At 41.0% G+C, this 25629-nt stretch overlaps 1 protein-coding gene across 19 annotated transcripts in view; it reads left to right on the top strand.

Annotated features, from left to right (window-relative positions):
• Window positions 1-14238, top strand: part of NRCAM (neuronal cell adhesion molecule) — a 273084-nt gene extending 258846 nt beyond the window's left edge. For all 19 annotated transcript variants that reach the window (XM_073239056.1, XM_073239054.1, XM_073239045.1 and 16 more), the window contains 3 exons: window positions 6285-6416; window positions 7249-7327; window positions 13406-14238. In XM_073239056.1, the coding sequence (XP_073095157.1) occupies window positions 6285-6416; window positions 7249-7327; window positions 13406-13643 (449 nt within the window). In that variant the 3' untranslated portion in view covers window positions 13644-14238. The remainder of the gene's footprint in view (window positions 1-6284; window positions 6417-7248; window positions 7328-13405) is intronic.
• Window positions 14239-25629: the final 11391 nt, after the last annotated feature.

Below are 25629 nucleotides of genomic sequence, written 5' to 3'. Positions count from 1 at the left end.
ATTTCATTACCCGGGTTTAATTTGGGGGATATATCTTAAGAGATTAAAGTCATTTTTAAGGATTTACTATGGATCATCTTGAAAAATAACTTGATCCAATTGAGGGAATCAGATTTATCTAAAAAAAAAAACTATAGTGAACCATCAGTTAGTATATTTTATATATAACTAAAAATCTTTTGTTTGTATTATTAAAAAACAAGAGATATAATAAGTCTCTTGCCTATGTTATTTTCATGTCATGGTACTTAAAACTGTTCTGTACCAACATCACATCAACAAGAGTAATAATGAATAATTATGTTTGTAAGTGCGAGGAGGAAAGAAGAAAATTTGTTCAAATTGCATGAAGTAGCAGAAATCAGACTGACTTCAAAGTAGTCATTTTGTCTATGTCACCTGACAGAATTTTATCAGTAATTGCAGAAAATTAACACTGTGGGGGAGCATCCAGTATGTTTCAGTGTTTCATGTACTCCGTCAGGAGCTCTCCTGATGTCCTGGCCACGTCTACCAGGAGAGGGGCAGCTTTAATTTCCAGCAGGTTATGGAAACACAGATGCAGGTTGCTGTGCACGCAATGAGCTGGGGGCCCATCAAAGGGACAAGTACTGAAGGTAGTCCAACTTCCTGTTTAGGCCTTTATCATGAAAGTGAATATTTTAAGAAAGAACTGTCCCTTTTAGGAAAACCAATACTTGGGAAAGGTGAAATCTATAACTTGGATAAATTTGAAGGCATTTAAGTTTACCAAAAGATTCATCTTGTTGAATCTTAAAAAATAATTCTTCCCATAGTTCTTTTAAGCTACCAATGTATAACAGTTCTTTTTATAAACATCATTAGAGAAACTCAGTATTTTTATAAGGCAAGGTGCTGATAAAGAAGCTTCTTTTGCATCAAAGAGAAGATTTAATGTAATGGAAATATATGCAATTAATACACCATCTGGATGTCTAGTCAATTTTTCTTTGAGGATATTCTCTTGCAATTTTTCATTTTAATCGGTTTATTTGACATAATAATTTAAACTGATAAGCCTAAGCATCCTAAATTTTGTCTATCTTATAAAGAATTTGCCTCTCTTGAAGCATCAAGTGACTTCTTGTCCCTTAAAATATTCAAACTTGTTTTTGCAAAATTTCCATTTTGTAAAGCAGAATGAAGGAAAGAAATTGTAAATGGTTCTCAGAGCTTTGGGTTAAAGGGTCTAATGCCAGGAAGAGCATATGAAGTTCAAGTTGGTGCTGAGGGGGCCTCTGGTTTTGTGAGTTCAGATAATGTACTTGAGACAGGCCCCAGAGAGATGCACCCCACACCAGTTGTGGCTCAAGCTCAGAGGTGAAGCTCCAGGGTCCTCCAGTTGGAGACAGCTGGTGGAGCCGGGTTAGGGGTAGGGCCAGGAATGTCTTTCTCTGGGACCCAAATGGGAAGGGATTTGGGGGTTTGTCTTTGGCTCTTTATATCAAATGAATTACAGAATTAAGCAAATCATCATCTAATCACATTATTGCCAAAAACCATTACCAAAACAGAGGTAAACATGATTCTTAACTTAGCTCATTCAGGTAATTCAATTTTTCACATCATTTCCACATATGAACTTTTCCTCAGCGATTTGAATTCTTGAAATGATTTAGAGCTAAAATACTCATTGATGACTTTAAATTTTTTATGTCAAAATGGACTATAACCCAGAAGAACCCTGTAGTTTAGTTAGACAACTGATGAAAACATTATTAAATTTATATAGAACAAGAAATTGTTCGATTCATGTATTTCATCGTTACCAAATTTGCCTGTACGTATTTGTTATTTGAACATTTTCAAACTCTGCCAGTAATGATTGAAGTTTCTAAAACAAAGTGTTCATGTAAGATGCAAGAATATTCATCTTTACTCACAAGATGGAAAACAATCCCTGCCTACTAAAATTTAAAGAAGGGTTGTGTGATACATATTCACTAATCATACGTTCATGTTAGTTTCAGTCACTTCATGCATTCTTAAAGAAATGTTACATTTCCTGTAGAATCCATAGGCAAAATGTATTTTCTGATGTCTTTCATTACCCAAGCATTATGATTTTTAAATGATTTCTCATAAATTAGAAAATAAACAATCATGATTGGTGTTTTAAAAAGGAAAAAAGGAACAAAGATAATATTCATCAACTTTTTAAACTACATTTTCAAAGCATTCATGTGCTAAAAATCATGTTTAAAGAAAAAAAAATTTTCTGCTTTTCTGTTCCTTGTATTTTCATATCTACTTGTGTACCAAGTTCTAGAAAAATACTCTCTGCAACTTAAGGAGGACTATCCGTTCCTAGTATTACAAGGTGTTAGTTATTATCAGTAACTTTTCATTTCAAAATACTAAAAGGTCAAATAGGTATTCCATACATTTTATAGCTAGAATGCTGATAATAGTAATAGTGCTAACATTGAATAAGCTCTAGTCTCTACCAGGTAAACGGTTTTCCCTGCTTTTCTCATTCAGTCCTTACAACATTCCTATGAAGTGGGCGGTGTTCCTACCCACTTAAACATAGCTTTGGTGGGGTGTGAGGGTAGGTGGAGGACCACCCCGCCACCCAGCCGGAAGGTGACGGAGCTGGGCTGGAGGTTCAGCCTTCATCACCAGACAGAGGCTGCCCCTATCCCACCGCACCGGGTCACAGAGGCCCACACCCGAGGGGAACAATTTGCCTCAGAAAAGACTGCTTTGTTTAAGACTGGATACATCTTTGGCCATCCTGAACCCCCAAAGGCCCCAGTGTACTCCCAGCTCACAGGTATACCTAGAATTAGATTCCACCCACAAAATCAAGTTGTGGCTTTTCTTTGTCTTTGTGTTTTTATAAGGCAGAAGGCAAATACTTTCAAAAGATTTTTTTTTCTTCAATGATGCCATACTTAAAATTCCAGCTGCAGCAGGCAGGTAGTTCAAGGTGAGCAGTCATCACAGACGAGCCATTCTGGGGTGCCAGTGATGGAGGGACAGGGAAAGGCCCCCAGGTATTGTCACCTTTTATATATAAATGTAACTATGACAAAGAAGAAATACTGATTAAACCCTAGTTGAAATACCACCTTTAGGAGTAAATACCATTGATCCAGTTCCCTTGTTCCTCTAGCGTCCACGGTCTGTCCTGTAGGGCTAATGGATCAGCTCCACCTGAAGCATTACCTTCTGCTGCTCGTGCTTCTCCACATTCCCCCACCCCCCACACCACACACATGCACATGCACACACACGCACGCATGTACAACAGGGCATCTCCCGAGGCTGTTACACACACTCCTGGTAGGACCCCACCTCTTCTCGCTTCCTCACCTTGTTCCTTGATTTGCATGCCTCTCCTCTCATATCACAGAAGATTCAAGCAGATGTGCTTTAATGGGACCAACAGGGTTTTATTTTGTTTTGTTTTGTCAACTGCCTCCAGTCTTTAGCCAAGGTCATTTCTTCCCCATCTGTACATTTCTAATGATTATAACTGAACAGAATATTTTTATACATAAAGAATTCTTCATAAATAGCTATATATCTCACTCTGTCTCTTCCACATCTACCCTATTTTCCTAAGCACCCAGGAGCATTTTCCCCAGAGACCTACTACCACAGGGCACAGGTCACCCATGAGAGAGCAAGCAGTGTGACAGCAGAAGACTGTTGTTAGAACTATCTTCTAGGAAACAAAGCAAATTTCATTCCTCTGGCTTATTTTTTTTTTGTATTCTTTATATCTGTCTATTTGTTTAATGTATTGCTTTGTGACAAACTCAAATAGTACGTGAATACAATTAGATTGGATAAGTTCCAGAGATACTACAAATCCTCTTTTACTCTCCTATCCACTCCTACAAATACCCATCCATTAAAACTCAGATTCAAGAAGAAAAAACTCCATTAGGATTCATTCTGTGTGTGTGAATATGCACATGTGTGTGTGTGCACACACATATGCCTGTTAACATACTGTGTCTGCATAACCTTAAATATTGGGGTAGTGAAATATTTGGTACTTTTTTCTTAAGACATAGAGGCAAAAATTCGAAGTCAGTTTGGACATTCCTTTCTCAACTGTCAAAGAAACATTTCTAATTTTTGCAAAGTGGTGTGGTAGCAAGCTGCCAGCAGGCAGTTCAGTTTGACAGTCACCATCTTTATTAGACAACATGCATGCTAGCACTTGAGTATGTTATTGCATTTTGCCCTTATCAGGTATGTTTAACTGAAAACTGTAAATGCAGGTACTATTTATGACAAGGCTATAAATCATGAAGCATACTAAAAACAAGGACTCAAACTTCAATCAGGTGCTCAATAGGCTTAACACCAGTTGGTTTTGGGTTCAGTTTTGAAGAAAAAGCACACAATCAAAGACCATATGTGAACTGATAGAAATATATTACCAAAGGGTGTATAATGTGGAACTTTGAAAATATTTTTACCTATCTCAGAATGGAGAGACCCTATAACATTTTATTCTTTGTAAAGGCTTCTGCAGATTTGATGTCTGGGCATGTTTTCAGGAATGCATTGCAGCAGTAGAGCACTAATGGCTAGCACCAGGTTCTCTGGGGTCAGACACAGGTCAAAGCCCAGCTCTCGGGCAAGTCTTTCCCCTCTCTGGGCTTGGGCTTATTCCTCATGCCATCCTTAAAGGATTGCTGTGAATACTAAATGAGATTCTGAGCACAGTGCGCAGCAGATCAGAAGAGCTTCAGAATGTTGGCTCTTGTAGTCACTGTCTTCATCTCCACCACCAGCATTGCTGTGACTCTGATGCGTGTCTAGAAGGAGCACACTGCCAAAATGTGTGCTTCGCTTGCAGCCGAACCAGATACTCTAACCACTGAGGCCTCCAGGGGGCTCTGAGGAAGGACTGCTGGCATTTGATTTGTAGTCCAGATAGTGTATTTCCACTTCTCATTTGATTTCTTAAACGCACGCCTGCCCATTTTTCACGTTCTTCTTCACACATGACTTTAAGCATTTTCATTTTTCTCCTTATACTTTGTTGGGGAAAAAAAAAAGGCAAGAAGGTTCTATTTTTGCAACATAGAGCAGAATTTGGGCTACATATAGCCATCTTTATTTCTGCATCTAGAGATCACATACACCTAACCCAACCATGTTAAATGTATCCAGAAGAAATTCCATCATCAAATTGAAAAGCATGATATAAACATGCTTATGAATCAAAAGAAGAAAACGTTTTACCTTGATTTTGGTCGAAAGAGAAAAAATAAAGGCCTATAAAAAATTCATACCAGTGTATTTAAACAAATTCTCATGGGCATGTTTGAATAGCCATTGATGCTGCACTTTGACCCATCTGATTGACACTTTTAAATAATACCAGAAATGCTCACTATTCTGTTTTTCTTAGAAGATTTGCATACTGTGACTGGTTGAATAAGGGGTTTCACATTTGTTGACCCAAACAGAACAGATGAAGATTTAAAGATATGTATACATGTGAATGAGTATTTTCTCTTAAAACTGGTTCCTTATTCCACTGATCAAGATTGCCTCAAAGTCTTTTGAATGAACCCAAGCAGCATTGAATATTGAATATTGAACCTTGGGGGAAAAATTGGATTTTTAAGAAATTTCCAGAACTCATTCAGAACCAACTCTTGTAAATGCGGTAAATAACAGTGAGATGAATAACGAATCTGGTATTTGGGGTGCAAATTGAGTGCTATATAAAATAATAAGACTGGTTATCTTGGGTAGACAAATTTCTTGTGTGGAAAGTTTTCTTTTTTAATAGAAGATTTCCAAAGCATTTTGAAAAATGGCGCATCAGTGCAATGACATTTTAGCCTCAAAAAGTGGTTCCTTTGAAGGTAAAATACTCCATTAGATGTATACATTCTGTTCTGTTTTAAAATTCAGTCTTATATTCTTATCATTGCACTTAATGCCCAATTTATCCTATAAATAGTAAAAATTTTAATTGGTTTGGAACTATGCTTCTATTAAGAATATATAATTAAAATAGCTGTGAACACATTATTCAGCAGTGTTTGTTAGCATTTAATGATATTAGTAATCAGATTTCTCTATTTGAATATTTCTGATTAATACAGATTTTCCAGAGCTAAGTATTTAAATAACTCTTGATTTAATAACTGACAGATTCCAATTTGGGGCCACATGTAAAGTACATAAAAGTTCATATATGATGGGAAGTTATACTACAGAAACCTACAATTCTCATATTCCTCTTTACCCATTCCCACCAACACCATGGATCTGTTTTCCAGCAATGGCAAGCCGACAGGTGGATATTGCAACTCAGGGCTGGTTCATTGGTCTAATGTGTGCTGTCGCTCTCCTCATCTTAATTTTGCTGATTGTTTGCTTCATCAGAAGAAACAAGGGTGGTAAATATCCAGGTAAGAAAGGAAGATTAAAATTGCCTTATAATGCTGTATAATTATCCATTAAACAACAACAAAAAATTCGCAAGGATAGGTTAATCAGTGTAGAGTGTAGTAAGTATATCTTTCCGGAGTCATACATTTGGACTTTCTGTTCAAACAATTTTTGATCCCTTTTTATATGATGGGAGCCTAAACATAGTCAAAATTCAGAAGACAATTGGAAGAGTGAATTAATGTGTTCTCTGAAGGAATTGGTGATACCCTGAGACTCCCCCCAAGTCACTGCGCCTCCGTAGGCTCCCACGGGCAGAGGGGGGGAGGTGCATGGCGTCTTCCCGAGGGAGTAATGCAGGAACTGAGTCTTGGTATCGTGATGTAGAACACTGCTTTCCCTTTATAGTTAATGTTTTGTTCAATTTAGTGGCGCCAGTGAATTTCTGTTTTCTTTACCTGGCCATTTCCCCTTCAGTGACAAGAAAAAAATCTGCAAAAGAATAGATTTACAAAAACTATTTGTAACCACGAATATAGATAATAAATTGGTAAATAGGGGAGAAATTTTAGACCCATAGAATTTATTCCTTCACCAGGTGAGTAAATGGCTTCTACCAAAATGCTTACATGAAGCCAGCCTTTTCGTTAGCAAATGTTCATTCTGTTAGGTTGCCTCAGAGACTGAAACATCCCCGTGTACGCATGGCCACATGATACGTCCGGTTATGTAACAGCTGCTATAAATAGAACTGTTTCCACTGCTGTGTATCTCAAAGACTGCACTCCCAAAAACTTTAAATATGGAAGCACAGCCTCAATAGATAATTAACATCATTTTGAAATTTTGCAGTTAAAGAGAAGGAAGACGCCCGTGCCGACCCTGAAATCCAGCCTATGAAGGAAGATGACGGCACTTTTGGAGAATACAGGTGAGCCTGCTTCTCACCTGCCCTCTTGCCTTCCCTGCCCTGCACAGGCCCTGCGCTCAGTCTCCCTAGACTGGGATCCAGCCAGCAACATGCTCTGCCTTACATTTCATGTTTTCCTCTAGTATTAGTGTAGAAACATTTCCATGTCTAAATGTTTGCATATCCCTCATGGCTCAAGTATCCTCACTTTTCATTAAAGAAACAAGTTTCCATCATAGTTATAAACTTGGAGACACAGTGTCTTCCATTCGGTTATATTTTCTAGAGCCCTTGTGTTGATCAACCTAACAAAGCTGGTGTGTTACAGTGAGAGTTAAGATAACAATAAAGATCGTATAAAACCTGCATTGTAAAGGGAACTACACCTGTCATTTTCTAAACAATACTTTCGTAAAGTCAGTATTGCTATTTCTGATCTTCGATTTGAAGCTTGTTTTTCCAAAACAAATACCTATCCTCTGCCCATTAATCATGAAATGACAACCAGGTTGTTTTAGAGGCTGTTAATTGCTAAGAAATATCCCAGCCCTGGAGGCAGTGTGTTAACTCACAGGACTTTGATAATACATTCTTGGCTTGTCTCCATCATTAAAGACCAATTTTAACCTAACCTATGTGCTAAATAGTTAGAGAAATTCTTTAAACATATGTAAAATATATATTTAATATAAAATATGTATATATAATATATATAATATAAATTATGTATAAATTATATATATAATTTAAAATAATATAAAATTATATTTTATATTATATTGAATTATATAAATTATAAAATATAAAACATAAAAATTATGTATAAATAAAATATATATTTGTTCATTCAAAAGATTGGGATTTGGGTGTCCCAAAAGAATACTCCTACTCATAGAAAACCTTTAGACCTTGTTTTTTCTTTCTATAAACATCTGAATTTTATAAAATATAATCTTTTAAATATACACTAAGCCCACACCAAGCCTTTGGCAAAAAAAGCCAAAAGAAAAGGCTTTCAGATGAAATAAAATATTTTGTTGTTATGATTGCCAGATGATATTTGTGCCAATTTTTACCTGTCTCTAGAGCAAATTGTTGGTATTTCCATGTCAAATGTAAGAAATAAAGGAATTGACTGAGAAAAACCATATATTTTTGACAGAAGAAGTTTCCATGCAGATACAAGCATTTTGCCTTTGTGTCTAAGCACCTAAGCTTTCATATTCTGATCCCCTCAACAGAGATGACTATGACTTCTCAAACTCAGAATTTCTGTGTCTTGAGTTACAGAAATATCTAGTGAGGGTTGTCTTGATGTCAAATGTTGACTCCAGGCTGAAAGTATGAAAATCTCTTGCAGCACCCCCAGCCAGTCCACCTAAGAAGGTTTTCACAACACATTAGAGCAGCCTGTGGATGGCCACTGCCTAGGGTAACCGTGTCTTACACTGGATGAGTTGAAATCTGTGCCAAGTTAATTCACTCTTCTACGTGTTACTCCTGTAAAGCAGGAGAATTATGTGTAATTATTAAATTACAATTAACTTTCTATATTTGGAGTCCTTGTAGCTAGAATTCCACACAGGATATGCACATCACTGCCTTATTTATTGTGATGAAGCTAAATCTTTAATATAGCTGGAAAATATGTATACATATATTTACACAAATTGGAAAGAAACCATTGCACTTCATACATTCCTCACATGGTGATGGATTCCTGTTCTACATTATGCTCAAGTGAATCTGGCAATGTACTGCTTGCCTCGTGGGTCAGATGTCAACTGCTATTGCAGTGCTGTGAAACTGATTTGACATAATGTGACTTTCTCAGGGTAACTGTGCTACCTTCTCCGTTAAAACTTGATTGAAAGTGAGGTTGAAAGTGAACTAGCTTGGAATCAAGAGACCATCAATGTTACTGTTAACTCACCCATTACCCTTGATACCTTTAGATATGGCACTGGATTTGTTTAGAACTCAACTTTTTTTACCTATAATATGAAACAGTTATTCAAGTATTAGGTGATCTCTGAAGGTTTCTAGTTCTAAGATGTCTATGCTTCTCTATAAGCTATCTGCTAACAACTTTTACTATGATGTTGGGTTCCAGAGCAGTGCCTACCAAGGATGTGGTTACTGGCCACATTATCACTGTGTTTACATTTATTTGGTCATATTCCTGTGTTACTTCATAGTGATATGTCTGTGAAGGTTTTTCAGATGGCTGGCTCTAGCTTGTGCCTTGAGTTTCTCAGAAGAGAAAGACTTTTTCTTGGGCCTGTCGAGTACAAACCCACTGGCTCATGTGTGAAGACAACAATGCTTGTCACACATGTAATTACACGGACCTGGGAGGTGCCAAGGCGAATGTGGTTCTGTTGGGTGTCTTAAACTCAAAACACAACTCAGTGATATTTTTTACTGATGCTGAAAGTTCATAAAGACAGTCCCACAGGTGCAATCACTTCCCCAAGACAGAATCACCCTTTGCTACAGATACGGCTTTGTCCTGTGACATTCTGACATGACCTTGGTTTCTTCTCTACTTAAAAAGACCAAAACACCTTTGGTTTCTTTGTGATTCCAACTGTTGATTACAGAATCTTTTTTTTGTTACATTTAAGTATCATTCTCCTCTCTGCCTCACCAGGTCTCTTCTCTGCCTTGCACCTTCTGGAAGTTTTGAGCTCTGTATTATGTATTGATTCTGATTCTTTTTCAATCTAAGAACAAGGTAATATGCTGATCAACACACAGACACACACAAAATTAGGGCTATTACCTAAATGTAAACTAATTCTGTTTTTGATTGACTCATTCTCCAACTTGAGGATGAAACTGTTTCTACATGGTTGGCTCTGAGCCAGAGGATATTTCATAGTGCAAAAAGGGATGGGACTTCACTGGCCAAACTTGGGTTTTCTTCCATATGCTATGCCCTCGTGCCCTCATTCCAACATCCGCCCCCAAGCAGTTACCCTCTGGTGGAAGCCTGCAGCTTTCTTTGTTTCTTTAATTATACAGACAGTAGAATCTGCACCCTTACTAGCATAAAGAAAAATCAGAGAAACAATGCAACCAACCATGTAAGTATTTTTTGTATTCCTTAGATCCATTCTTTTAAAGACCAGAATGAACCCAGGTTGTAAGCCATGTGACTGTGGTACTTAAACCATAGCATACATGGAGGCTCTAGGCACAGGGACCTTGACATTCATGTGACCTCAGTCCTGTTGCAAGCATGCTCATAAAGCTTGAATGATGTGAAGATGTGTTCTAGTTGTAACATGCTTTAGATTTATTCTGCTCACAAATATAAACCAGTGTGTGAGCAATGTAGATAATGGCAGACTTTTCGAGGGAGTGTTTGGGTCATGAATATCAGTGAAACTGCAGCATGGTTTGGCTGTGATAGGGTGTGACCACAGGAAAATGAGAATGCACAATCACGGATTTATCCATTTGTTGCTGAATTTTACCCAGTAGGCGTTTGGTAGGTACCTTCCCTGTGCACAACCCTGAATGAAGTGCTGTTGGGGAAAAAAAAAATAGCTTCCTAAAATTCATTCTTAGGGTAAGAGGGAGGAAGAAATATATCCTAATGCTTTGTCTGGCATCATAAAATTGATTTAAAAGGAATGAAAAATTTGCAATGTAGAGTTTTGAAGAATTTTCTAAAATGCCCTTTGTCTCTTCTATCATTAGTTTTTACTATTATAAAGTCACTCAACCAGTACTTGCGTGCCTACTGTATACCAGGCTGTGGGGATATTAAAACCAATAGAGGCTAGTTTCTAGTCTAGTGAGGGATGCAGGGAAGTAAACGAACAATCAGAGCATAGTGTGAAAAGTGCTCTGAAAGGGATACAGCCAAGGGGCCACAGGAGCAGGGGGCAGGCCAAAGCCACGTGGGCATGCAAGGAGGGTCCTCCCAGAGGAAGTAGGGCAAGAACTGAGTTCTGGAACATTTCTTTCCACTGCACAGCCAACTTTATTCTTGGATATAAGTATCAAAATATATTTTATAGTTATACATACCATTTTGTGACTTATTTTGAAAATATTTAATCATTGGGGATACAGCAGCAAACGAAATAGACTAAAACCCTGAACCTCATAGAGCTTACCCCTAGTAGGGGGAAAAAAACACAGACTATAAACAGTCAGCATTTTAAAAAATGAGTCAGAGAGTGTGTCAGAAAGGGATTAGTGCTATGGAAGATAGAGATTGGAGTAAAGAGGATGGAAGGTGTCAGGGAAGGGTGTGGAAGGTCGACATTTAAATAGGATGTCAGGGAAGGCCTCGTGAAGAAGTGACATCCGATCAAAAACTTAAAGGAATTGAGTTAGCCAGGTGGTTGGCTGGAGGGAGAGTGATCCTGGCAGGATCAACAAGCTGAGCACAGTGTCCTGAGGTGGGGGCGAGCCTGGCATGTTCCAGGAACAGCAAGGAGCTTAAGTGGCTGGAACCAAAAGAGACAGAGGGAGATTGGAGGTAAAGTGGGAGAGGTGTCAGGGCTGGTTCAGGGCCTTGGGGGAAAGCATAAGGATTCTGTCATTGACTCCGACTGAGATGGAAGCCACTGGGGGGTTTGCAACGAATGAGCAACATGATTTGACTTACATTTTGAAAGGATCACTGTCATCAGTATTGAGAATAGCTACCCTAGAGGGTAGGGGCAGGTAAAGGACAGCAAAAAGAGGCCACGTGCTGTAGAGACCAAGTGGCCTATAAAGTTGAAAGTATATACTATTGGGCTCTTCACAGAAAAAGTTTGAAAACCTTTTTCAAACTTTATTGACAAAAGAGCCAAAATATGTGTGCATCTTGAAATATTTGGGTCTTGACTAGAATAAAAGTCACTAAGAAGCAGAGGGACCAATAAAGTCTTGGTACAAATTACCAGGGGGAATACTACAGCTAATGTGACCTCTTTTTTACATGAAGCCTTGTTATTTTTGCTAATATTGTTTATATTTCCTATTTTGCCTTGTATTTTTGTTCTGTGCAAGAAATCACAAAATACTGTCATTGCCTTTGTTTCTTCTCTTTCTTTTCTTAAAGCGCATTTTACCTATTAAGGTCAATGTGCATACCTAGTTCCAGGACCAGATGAAAGGATGTTCTAAAACAGAATGCTTACCCTTCTGCTTCCAGATATTGTGCTGAGGGGTTCAACAGAGAAAGAAGCCAAAAAATTTAAGTCCTATAAAGCTTTATTAAATTACACTCTTCACATTCCCATCCCAATGGACAGGCTACATAGCACACTTGGGAGAAGGGAATAGCGGGGTGAAGATGAGTGGAGGAATGTTCACCTTTTTTTGGAATCACTCACAATCTTTAGAATATATCAACATGCCATTCACAGTACAAATGTAGTGCTTTGAGGTTAAACTGTGTCTCTTTCCAAATTAATAAATCTTTACCATTAACTGAAATTTGTACAGAAAAAAAATAGTGTATACTACCAGTATAAGGATTTTGCTTCTCTTCTTAGTCTATTTTCATTTGTTTCTTCTGCATCCTTTTAATGGAATTTGTAGGTCTCTTGAAAGGTAAGGTTAAAGTTTACAAGTCTGGCCTGCACTCAATAACAAAATCATTTGAAATGCAGGATTTTGCTTCTCCTTCTTGCTCAGAAAAAAAAAATCCATATTTCACACTTAACCAGAATCATTCTTCATTCATATTCAAGGAGTCAGAGATATTACGCAGTTTAACATACTAACTTCTCTACTTGCCTGAGCTTTTTACCCTCCTTTGAATTCAAAATAATGATGATTTTCAACTTTGCTCAATTCTTCCTTTTTTAATGCTTGTGATTATTTCTGAATTGTTTCCAAATCAAGAGACAGAATCTGTCATTGATACTGACATGCACAATAAGAAGCCATCCACCTACTGAAGACTTCATGATTAAATCATTTCTGCACCTGACTTTCACTCCAACCACATCCCAGCCAACCTGATGATTAGATTTGGCAAAGCTCAGGACTCCATATGCTTTATCATAATTTGCATGCATGACCTTTCAGAAGAAAACATTTTACCTGAATGCCGGTCTTGATGAAAATGTTTTCTCTTCTTCCCAGTGATGCAGAAGACCACAAGCCTTTGAAAAAAGGCAGTCGAACACCTTCAGACAGGACTGTGAAAAAAGAAGATAGTGATGATAGCCTAGTTGACTATGGAGAGGGCGTGAATGGCCAGTTCAATGAGGATGGCTCCTTTATTGGACAATACAGTGGTAAGAAAGAGAAGGAACCTGCTGAAGGCAACGAGAGCTCAGAGGCACCTTCTCCTGTCAATGCCATGAATTCATTTGTTTAATCTGTAAGCTCTATGCCAATATCCCATTTCTCTAGAGTGTTTATCTTAAGCACTTGTTCATCAGGCTTCTCATACTATGAGCATAGAGGCAGGAAGTATGTTCTGCTGTATGTTAATATGATGAGAACAGTTAGAACAAGAACATAACTCAGTCATATGATATGTTAATGTGAACTGCAGTGCAAAATGCATACTTTCTCATTCAAAACATTCATTCTTGATTTCCTTGGTACTGATAAAAACAATACAGCATCGTCAACAGATCATGTTATTTTCTCTTCAGGATACAGTTCCATACAATGCATGAAAAATGCTACCCATTTTAAGGACATACCTGTGTATGTTATTACAACATGGTTTGATACTTTGTTTATACTGTCTTCTGCTGAACCCCGAAATAAGAATTCCATTTTCATTGTCAAGAGTGTTGCTGTAGTATTCTCTAGAACTTCAATGTCTTTGTGGACATTGTTGTGAAACTGGTGACTATGTCTAGCTGTTGTGTCTTTTTGGGAGACTGTTAGTAACAATCTGTACAGTATATACTTGCTAAATGACTTAATCATGACAGTTGCATTTGCTGATTGCTTACTGAGACTCTGTCACCTGCTCTTTGCTCCTGTTACGTTGTAGCCTTCTTAATCTTCCAGGTATTACAGCAGTACAGTGTTCTACTTTTTACACCATCTCTACCTTCTTGTGCTTAGGCATCAACGAGGTGTATTGCAATGCATTTGGCATTCATGCCATACTGAAAGAATCAAAAACAAGTCACTCCACTTAAATTTCAAAAATTATTTCAGAAAGCACAGGGCAAGACACATGCAGTGCCTTCAGACACTAAGCATTCCAGAACATGCTGCCTTCTGTATCTGCCAGTACAGTCGACTTGGAGTCCTAGATTACTGTCAAAGTATAAAAGAAGAGATAAGGAAAAACTACACTACCGAAAAAAGGAAATGTGAGAAGATAATAAGTAAGACAGTTTGTCTTAAGGAGAAATTTCCCCATATGTATAAAAAGAAAAGCTTTATCACCAACTGGAGCGCTTAATGATTTTGTGGTCCTTTATGGTTTCTGTTAAAACAAGTCACATTCCATAAGAAAGATGTCAACTTAGTAGAAAAATTTTTTTAAAAACAAAATATTCCAGAACTAAATGCATATAATAGCTTGCCGATAGGCACATATTATTCTCTAAGTCTTTAACTATGTGGCAGCTTTTGAAACTCTCCAAAGCGTTAAACAATATATATGCAAATTGCTACAGACACATTTCAGAATCTAAGAAATCTGACAAGTGCTAGTAAGGCCAACAGTCAAAGGGAATAGATGTGCAGTTTCAAAAATAAACATATATTCCACCATATTCATAAACAATATCTATCAAATGGTTTACTTCCAAATATGAAATTCTATAACAACCTATGGTTGAAGGAATGCTCAGTTTCATTTGCCAATAAATTGGTTTCTCATAACTTGCATCAAGTTTAATTTTAATTAAAGCTTTTTATATGTAGATATTTTGTTGAATTTGTAAATACCCTTAAAGTATAGATGCTATATGCTTATTGGCATTACATACAAATAAATATACAATGTTTATGTTGTACTGTATAAGAAGTTAGCTAATTAATACAGTGCGTGGGATTGAAAATCATTTACTTAAATACCTTTTGGTGTTTTGTTTTCCTTTTTTGCTGTGAAACTGAAATAGTGTACTATTCTACATTTTGACAGCAAATTTCTAGATGGACTCTTCAGAGTTTTGCCTATGGGGTTCAGCAGGCCTAGTCACCTGGCAACTTTGATATATGTAGGTAAAGCACAGTTTGAAGTAATCCCAGGTAAAGATGGCCCTAAATACTCTCATGTCTCCAGATTCACTGTTCACAGATTAGCCTTCCTAATGGAAATACAAAAAGGCAGAACAGGCTTGCCCTGGTATCAGAGAGCACAAAGATAAAAGTTACTTCAAATTTGCCAATGTTTGAGGGAAAAATAAAAGTACAGTTTTTACTCTTCCATAATGGTAGATGCAAAAATTATCTGTGCATGAAGGAGTCACTTCTGTAATAGTGCAACAGATTTTGTATTAAAAATTAAGTGTGATTTTCAAAGTTCCTCTCTCTTTTGTAATATATCATGTTCCTAGTGGAGTATGAATGTCCAAGTAATGGTATATGTAACAGTATAGGCCAATGTGATTGGATTTCCATCAAAAAGTAACTATTAAACAGTCTTAATCTCATTGTGATTTTTAACTTTTTCAAACATATATTTTTTAATGACTTCTAAAATAGCACAAATTTTTATTTTTGCTTTAAAAAGGCTACTTTATGCTGAGAAAACACAATATCAAACAGAACTAATAAAACGGCATATCAAATAATGTTCATGGAAAGCAGGAGGAGATATTGCCAACCGTTTGAGAAACAGTCTGAAAATCAGATCTGCTTCCTTTCCTAAAGCCTGGTCCCTCGTGCCTGCTGTCAGCCTCTCTTTTGCTTGCCTGAACCCTCCCCAGCCCTGGGAAACTTGGATTTCTTAATCTCTCCTGCTTGAGACAGTTTGGTCATTTACAAGTATTACAGGAATGTCATCCACCTCCTTTTCTCCAGTCCTGTTCTCATTGTCTCCAACCTGTCTAGCTCTGCAAACAGCCAAGGTGGATTTGTTCCTCTTTCCTACCACTTGTCCTTAATTCCCCTGTCCCTGGTCCCAGCTTTCTGCCCATGACATCTGCTTGCACAGAGCTCCCCCTCCCCTCATGGCTATTTGGATAAAAACCTGCTAGGTAAGTCACCTGTAAAATGCTGTACAGACCTTAGTAGTTCTACCAGGGAGAGCATGCACTTCTGACCAGCAAATCAGGACCTCCACCCCACACTGGCGGCCAGATTCACAGTCCAGTCTCAGGTCACCACCACTCAGGTTAGCAACAGGAGCTGGTAAATTGTAAGCCTGGCCACAGAAAGCTTCGGTCCATTGATGCCTTCTTGTTCAGGTGGTTTATAATGGCTCAGCTTTAATTTTAATGGCTTATCTTGGAAAAGGCTGTGGAGGCAAGGGAAAGAAATACAAAGAACTGAGCACTCGCCTCACCCCAACGAAGTCAATCTCTCCCTCTACTGAGATTTTTCCAACAATTACCACCAGAGGGCGCCCGAGCTTTATTCAGTGCAAAGGAGTGGCAGGGAATGAAGCCTCTGGAGAAACAGTTGGCAAAGCATTTTTGATAATGAGACTATGTGTGGTCTCATAATGCACAAGGTGACTGCCTGCCGCCGCTGGGGAAATGAGATTTGCAACTCTCTCTGACGAGTCCACAACTTCCAGGGAGTAAGTCTGTGTCACCGCGGGCCTTGCTAATCTTCCTCTTGCTGTGGCGGAGGGGTTGGGTGGACAGCCGGTCGGCAGGGGAAGGAGGAGGTGGCATGTGCGTCCTGGCTCCCACCTGCCACCCCATCACTGCTGCACGTGGTGGGGGTGAGGGCAGGGGCACGTCCCTAAAATGGTTTTCCTCCCTTGCCCCTTGTCTGCCACCAGTGGTTTGATGTTTTGTGATCAGATGGTGCAAAACACATTTAAGCACAGACTGCTTTTATTTTTCTTAAAAAAGCAGGAGAAAGAGAGAATACTATAGAGTTTTTACATTAAATAAACCGACAGTTCCCAAAATAAGGTAGAAAGAGACCAGATTTACATTCCAGCTCTGCCATCACCTAACTGTGTGACCGAACCTCCCACCTCTCCAGGCCTCCAGTTCTTCAGGTTTGAAATGACAGAAAACAGTGATTTCTAATACACCTTTCTGCTTGAATGCCGCCGTCCCCAGTCACCCCCCTGGGCACCTGCGACAGCCAGGTATCCTGCTAGGTGGGGAGTGAACAGGATGAGCAAGCCCAGACGGCGTTCCTGCTCTCGTGGCGCCTGGAGTCCTGGGTGAGATGACAGACGTCAGTCAAACAACCGCCTAAACGAGTGTGTAACTCCAGACTGAGATAAGCCCTGTGGAGCGAAGGCTTGCCCTTCCCTGGACAGGTAACAGTGGAGGCTGACCTGTGTGCAGTGGTCAGGAAGGCTTCCCCGAGGAAGTGTGAGATGAGAGCCAAGGACGAGTGGGTGCGAGGTGGAGAAGGCAGGACAGAGCCGCTGCTCAGCTAAGGCCAGTGTGCCTGGAGCAGACACAAGAGCCAGACCAGGATGGGTCCTGAGGACTGCAGGACAGGCTTTGTATCTATTCCAGGAGCAGTGGAAAGTGGGGAGTAGATGAAGGGGTTGAGATAAAGAGTTAGATGATCAGCTTTGTGTTGGGGGAGGAGACAGAATTCACACAGTTTAGTGTGGAGGATGGGCTGGAAGGGAGTAGAGAGACTGATAAGACACTGGAATCTTCACAAGAGATGGTAGAGGTTGGATCTGGATCTTAGCACTGGAGAGAAGGGGGTGGATTCTCAGATATTTAGGAAGAAAATTGATGGGAATAATAGATTGGGTATGGAAAGTTGAGAAACAGGTAAGAAAGATGGCTCTTAGATTTCTGATTTGTCTAACCAAGGCATGAGGTCCACTTAGGTGAGGACATCAGGAAAGAACCAGATTTGGGGATGAGTTATGAGTTCAAGTTAATAAATGAGCAGTTTGAAGAGCCTCTGAGACATCCAAGTGGAAATGACTAGTAGGAATTGGGTATCTGGGCTTAATGCTCAGAAGAAACTTCTACAGTGGTGGGTAGTAACTGAAGCCATGAGGCAGAGATGAGATTGCCTAGGGAGAAAACACAGACAAGAGCTCTAAGGATCACACTCTATAAGAAGCTGCACATGTAAAGGAAGAGGCAGGTGGACCCCCCAGGGGTCAGAGAAGCTGGCAAGAAATAAGAAGAGTGTATTGTCGTAGAAGCCAGTGAAAGGGACCATCTCAAGAACAGGAAATGGATTACAGTGTCACATAATGTTGAAAAATCAAGCAAATGAGGGCTGGAAAATATTTTTTGGATTAGAAGACATGGAGGTCACCTGAGATCTTAGTAACAGCTATTGGGCATGGTGTGGTAACCGAGTTGAGTACAAGTGGAGGCAATGAAATTTGACATTTCCCACATGGACAGCCCATCCAGGACTCACTCATTTACATCTCTACCTCCATAATCATATAATCCAAGTATCCCACTCTCTGCGCACAATCTCTTTCCAACCCACTGACCCTCTGCTTCCTCTCCATCTTTCAGTTTATTCCTTTTTTTTTTCATCACTTTTCCAGCATGCATTTGAAGGCCCAGTATTTTTGAAACACTCTTGCTTTACCCCAAAGTCCTTTGCCTTTCTGTCTTTCCTAAATACCTGTGGAGGCTTACTGTCTGCTTTCTCCTGCCTGCCCCAAGCAGCTGAGAGAGAAAACAGAGGTCAGCATCATTAGAAAATCATAAATGTCTTCAATTCTCCATGCTGCCCATTAGGCCCACTTGTTTTCCTCATGTGAACGCAGCCTCGCCCTAGCAGTGACTGTTTCATATCCTTTCTACTCTCCCCAAACATTCAGTCCTACCCCTCTCCCAACCCAGTGTCAATAAATCCCTCTCTACACAATGACTTTCCATCACAATTCACTAAGAAAATGAAAAGAAAACACAAAGAAGCATTCTCTGATCATCCAGCTAGCAAACCAAAATGTCTGCCTCAATATGTTCCCATCCTCTACCTCCTTGAAAGTAGAGGGGCCATCCTTTCTCCACCTAGGGCCACTGCTTCTGTCTGGGAACCCCTGTCCTTCTTGGCAGATCCTTACCCACCAGTTATCCTTTCTTCTGCACAACTGGACTGTATACTGACATGGAACACTCACAATCTCCCGTCTAAAACAGACCATTGAAACTTAGATTGCTGTCTTGCCAATGGGTTTCAGCCCCGGGCAAGTTCACTATGGATTCAATGTGACCAAAGAAATTGACAGCAAAACGTTCTTTGGAGTGAGGGTTTATTACCCGGCCTGTTCTCTGGTGGTAGGTCAAGCACTAGCATCTCTGCCTCCGCCGAGAGCACTGGGCTGAGCTCTCTACATAGCGCAGTAATAGCTTATTGCCTAAAGGTGTGGAAGCGGTAGCCCAGCAACAGGCCAGTTACATCATCAGGTGGTTTAAGTACAGTGAGGATCCTGGCCATAGGAACCCCAACCTCCCCACAATTGCCCACCCATACGACCATATCAGTCATCACTTTCTGTCCTTGATAGTCAAAAAGGTTGAAATAATATCAGGAAAGGTAAATGAGATGAATCACACTGCATTCTTTGTTCCTTCTACGGCCATATGACTTTTCCAGTCTCATTCAGCTGATCCTATAGGTACTGTCTTTCTTCAGCTGTATTTGTGTAGCTATTTCTCAGTGATTGGCTCAATAAACTTCTTTTTTTTTAATCTGAAGTTCTCAGCCTGCACATTGAAATCACCTGGGGAGCTTAGGCATCTTAATGCCTGCCCACCCTGACCATGTCTCAGTTGTAATTGTCTGAGATGTAGCCTGGCATCAGGACTTTTTAAATTTCCTCAGATGATTCTAATGTGCAGCCAAGACTGAAAGCAGTGGGAAAAAAAAAAGGTGTTTCCACGTTCTTATGTGTGCACTTACAACATTTAATGAACAGTATTTCTGAACACATTTCTTCACACAGGTTGATCTCAAAATCTCTTGTATTCCTCTCATTTAAAAAAAATATCTAGGGAAAATTGATCCCATGCTGTTAGTACAACTGTAACATGGTACAGCCACTTTGGAAAACAGTTTGGCAGTTTCTTAAAGTGTTAAATATAAATTTACCATGTGACCCAGAAATTCAACTCCCAAGAGAAATGAAAAACATTCCTCCACAGAGACCTGTACATGAATGAGCATAGAGGCATTAATCATAATCACCAAAAAATAACCCACGTGTCCATTAACTGATACATGGATAAATTAAATGTGATCTATCCATTACAATGAAATGTTATATCCATACAATTGAATGGAGTACTGTTTTGTAATTGTTTTAAAGTATGTGCTAATAATACATGCTACAACATAGAGAACCCTTGATAATCTTAGGGTAAATTAAAGCCAGACACAAAAAAACACATATTGTGTGATTCCATTTACTTGAAACGCCCAGAAAAGCAAACCTATAAAGACAGAAAGTAGGTCAGTGGTTGTCTGGAATTGAGAGTGGGAACAAGGATTAACTATAATTAATAGGCCAGAAGGACCTTAGTGAAATTACGGAAATGTTCTAGCACTGGAATGTATTGATGATTGCACAACTTGGTAGATTTACTAAAAAATCATTGAATTGTATACTTAAGTGAATTTGTGGTGTGTAAGCTGTACCTCAATAAAGCTGTTAAGATAAACCATCCCTAGGTTTGTGTGTGTCTGAGAAGTGATCAGAGCTGTGTGTAAATGAGGCTCATGATGAGCACAGCACCATGTGGTAGGTCACTTCATTCCCTGTCTTCCAAGTTCCTCAAGACCAGTGGTTCTCAAAGTGGGGTTCCTGGAATAACCACATCAGCACTTCTTGTTAGAAATGCAAATTTTGGCTGTCTCACTGGAGGGTTTCAGCCCCAGGCAAGTTCACTCTGGGTTCTGTGAGACCAAGTAACAACAATGGAAGGTTATGGGTAAAAGAGTTTATACCAAGCTTTATTTTCACAGTGGCAGGTCAAGTGCTGGAATCACATCTGCCCCTGGAAGTCCACGATCCATCTGCTCCTCTGCCTCTGGGTGGAGCACTGGGCGGGGCTCTTTAATATAGAGACACTGCAATAATGGTTCATTGCCAACAGGTGGTAAGCCTTAGCATATGCAGCAGGCCAATGACATCATCAAGTAGATTAAGGTCAGGTGAGGATTTGGGCCATAGGGACTTCCATTTTCCCTAAATTCCCTTCCCCCCCACCTTATCCCCCTTGACCCATCCCCCCATCTGCTGGATCAGAAACTCGGGGTAAAGACCATCATCTGTGTGTCAACAAGCTCTCTGGTAACTGATTTTGGTGTCATGAACATGTGAGAAACTGTGCTCAATCTGCACCCCAGCCTCTCTCCTCTCCCACTTGTAAGAATAGGAGTGATTATCACATGTAAAAGAATAAACTAGGCTCTTTTCATAATAGCAAAAAACATGAAATTACCCAAGGGTCCATCAACAGGTAAATGGATAAACAAAAATTTTGGTATATGTGGATAAAGTGGAGGTTCCTGTGGCCAGGATCCTCACCTGAGCCTAAACTACTTGATGATGTAACTGGCCGGCTGCTAGGCTACTGCTTCCACACCCATAGGCAATAAACTGCTATTGACTGAGTGACTGTATAAAGAGCTCTGCCCAGTGCTCTAAATGGAGGCAGAGATGAAGGACTATTGGGCTGTTGGATGCAGACGTAATTCTAGTGCTCCACCTATCACTGGGAGAACGAGCCAGGTAATAAACCCTTTCACCCCAAAAATGTTCCATTGTCATTCCTTGGTCTCACTGAATCCATAGCAAACTTGCCCAGGGCTGAAACCCATTGGCAAGACAGTATATCATGCCAATATTTATACCACTAAAATGCTAATTCACAATAAAAAGGAAGAAACTACTGATGCAGGTAACTCATTCTGATGAGTGAAAGAAGCCAAACAAAAAAACACTGAAACAGGCTATGGATAAAGTGAAGGTTCCTATAGCCAGGATTCTCACCTGGCCCTGGAACACTTGCTCACTACACACGTGCAGGCAATACATTGTTATTGACTCTATATAAAGAGCCCTTCCCAGGGCTCTGGGCTGCACAATTGTATGGCTGCAGGAGAGCAGAGACTGGAGTGGTGGCAACGGCCAAGGGCAGAGACTGAAACACCTGTGGGGGCAGAGAGGCCCAGAGGTAGAGACCAGCTTGCTGCAGGCCGACTCCCTCTGAGTGGATAGGAATCTAGTGATCGACCTGCCATCATGGGAATAAAGTTGAATATAAATCCTTTCATCCCCAGAATGTTCCATTGTCATTTTATCGGTCTCACTGAATCCATAGTAAACCTGTCCAGGCCTGAAACCCATCCGCAAGACACAGGCAAGTATAATCTATAATGACAGAAAGCATACCCTACCAGTGATTGCCTGGGGGTGGGAACATGGGAGGGATTTACTACACAGGCTGAGAGGGCTTTAGGGGATGCTGGAAATGGTCAATATTTTGATGATGGTGGTATTTACAGGGTGTATTAATTTGTCAAGACTCAAAATATATACTTTGAATGAGTGTGTAAGTTATATCTCAGTAAGTTGACTTTAAAGAGAAAAAAAGGAACTGGGCCTATGTGATGCCTCTCTTGGTTCTCTGGTCTGCCTGTCCACAGAGGGGGCAGGGCAGGGGCTGCAGGGGGCATCTGGCCCTGCACCTAGCTCCACATAGTAAATGAAAGGGGTCAGGACCCAGGCCTCCTTCTGGGGAAAGGTCTGGCTGGAATCCACCTCTCTCCCATCCCACCAGGGCTGTCGGGCATCTGAGTATTCATATTTGCTCTAGCACACACCCAGACCTCCCTGGGTGGGCTCCCCAAGGTCTGGGAAACAGCCCCTTCCTAACTTATGTCTACATGACAATGCCGCCTGCAAGGCTTTTCTGAAACTCTGGAATGTTGGTTGCCAGCGTGGCACTTCAGGCCATCTCATCCCTCTTCTCTCTCTCTCTTATTTTTCTCTCTCAGGCTTTTCACTACCTTCCTCACTCCTTCCTGGTATGTATCTCATTTTTGTTCTCCTGGGCCTAAACAACATCCCATTGCCTAGCTTTCAAATCTCCATCTAAATGAGGTCTAATTGACATCTCAGAATTCACCTGTTCAAAATGCAAATTGTGAGCTATTTTGCACTGTCTCTCTTCCCCTCCCCAGTGCCCCCAGTCTCCTAAAGGGCACCAGACTGGCTCAGGGCAAGGCCCAGGAGTCATTGTCACTCCTCCCGACCCCAACAAACCCAAGAGCCAATTCTCTAGGTTCTTGACAAAATGTATGTTGAATTCATCCACATCTACTCATCTCCAGTCTCTCAACTATATTGTCTGCCCCTTGTTAAAAAATGGTTAAAGAAGATAATTTAGGTGACACAAACATCAACACTTCATGAAGTTTCCTACCGGAGACATGCAATGTGGGGTGGCAGGAAAGAAGCTTTTAGAGGATAAGGAATCGAGAACAAGGAAAAGACAAATAGAAAATACCTGATTAGCTGGTGTCACATAGTCAACCTTGTTAGGAGTGAGAAGGCCTGTAGCTGGCTTAGCACAGGGGGCTGGCTGACCACATATACTGCATTTCTGGTCAGTCAGAGTGACCAGAGGGAAAGTGAGTTTCCTTGCTGATGTGGTTCCCTGCATAGGAGCAGCTCCATCTTGGGCTGAGAAATGTATTTCAGCACCCCCTTACCCTCCTGCAAGCCAACTCCACACAATAGAGCAGTGTTGGCAAACTTTTTCTTTAACAGACCAGATAGAAATAAATGAGGCTTTGCAGGCCATGTGGTGTCCGTTGCAACTACTCATATTCTGCTGCTGTGGCGGGAAAGTAGCCACAGACTTCAGATTTCAGATGCATGACATACCTAAGCAAATGGACATGGCCGTGTTCCAATAAAACTTTATTACAGGACAGACGCTGGTCTCAGCCTAACTATAGTGATGCTACTACTGGCCAGATACACCTGGGGCAAGAGTTAATCCACTTTGGAGATCCTGGGCCAGGACACAATTTAAGGAGTGTCTCTTTAAGAGGACAGCCCCCGCCCTGGCAGTTACCAGGATGGAGGTCTGCCCTGGAGTGCAGTGCTGAGGCACCTGAGAGGTAGGGTGGGCGTCCTGGTCGGGGTGAATAATGCCTGGTGAGGCAAAGGGAACAAGAATATGTTTAGCGAGGAGACAGCTGACTGGTCTTGAGGAGGAGCTCCAGGTGGCTCTCCTGGTAAGTGCCCGTGACAGTGGCGCAGTGTCTGGAGCCGGGGCCGGGGTCCCTGGGAGCCCAGAATGCACTTGTCTGCCTCAGCCTGGAATGCGGGGCACCCAGGGGAGGCCCTTCGCCCGGGCCCCAGCCACTAGGGAGGGAATTCCCGGCTGAGGCCGGCCTGAGCCGCAGAGCCGCGCCCGGGGTCGGGGTGCCCGGCCGCCAGCAGCCTCGCTGCCTTCCGTGGAGGACACCGGTCCCCTGTCCGGCTCACACAGCTGGTCCCGGGGGGCTCTCCAAGTAGCCGGGGGAAGAGGGACGCTGTCATGTCTTCCAGGCTCTTGGGCGAGGGGCTGAGCACGGGGAAGCCGCACCCTCCTGTGACTCACTTGGAAAGGCCTGGACGTCAGGTTGAGGCCTCTCGTGAGGCCACCGTTTACGCTTCGCCCAAGAGGCGCCAGTGGTCGGGCTGGGCTGCTGCTCGGAGGCGTCTAGCCCAGCTATTAGGGGACCCAGTAGCTCCAGGTGGGAGTCAGGAGGGACTCGGTTCTGCCAGAGCCCAATAAGATGCCCAAAGCAGGCACCCAAAGGGAGCATATGGGGCTGTCGCAGGGGTAGGCACTTAGTCCAAATTACCTACCTGGGAACCAGTGAATCCCTGCTTAGCCCCAAAACTCAAGGAGGCATGGGCAGGTGTGGCCAAGGACTGGAGTCAGGGGGCACTACAGATCTGCTCATACCACTTCCTCAGAGGGACCCCTCATCATAGACAGTAAATTGCCAAAAACAGTACTTTGCTGTTGTAAGTGCAACACACACTACAATTAAATCCTGGCAACAGAGCTTATGTGCAATTGCAACAAATGTATATTGAGCTCCTTCTAAAGAGAAAGTAAACTGAGCCCAGGATTCCTCTGTGATAAGAACAGAACAGAAGATATTGGCAAAATCAGTGACCTCAAAAGATGCCTGTTAAGCCCATTGTATATCTTCAATTAATTCAATAATATTAGGAATTTGAGCATTAATCA

The sequence above is a fragment of the Manis javanica genome, chromosome 6 (assembly GCF_040802235.1).
Source record: "Manis javanica isolate MJ-LG chromosome 6, MJ_LKY, whole genome shotgun sequence".
NCBI lineage: Eukaryota > Metazoa > Chordata > Mammalia > Pholidota > Manidae > Manis > Manis javanica.
This window is presented reverse-complemented; position numbering and strand designations above follow the sequence as displayed.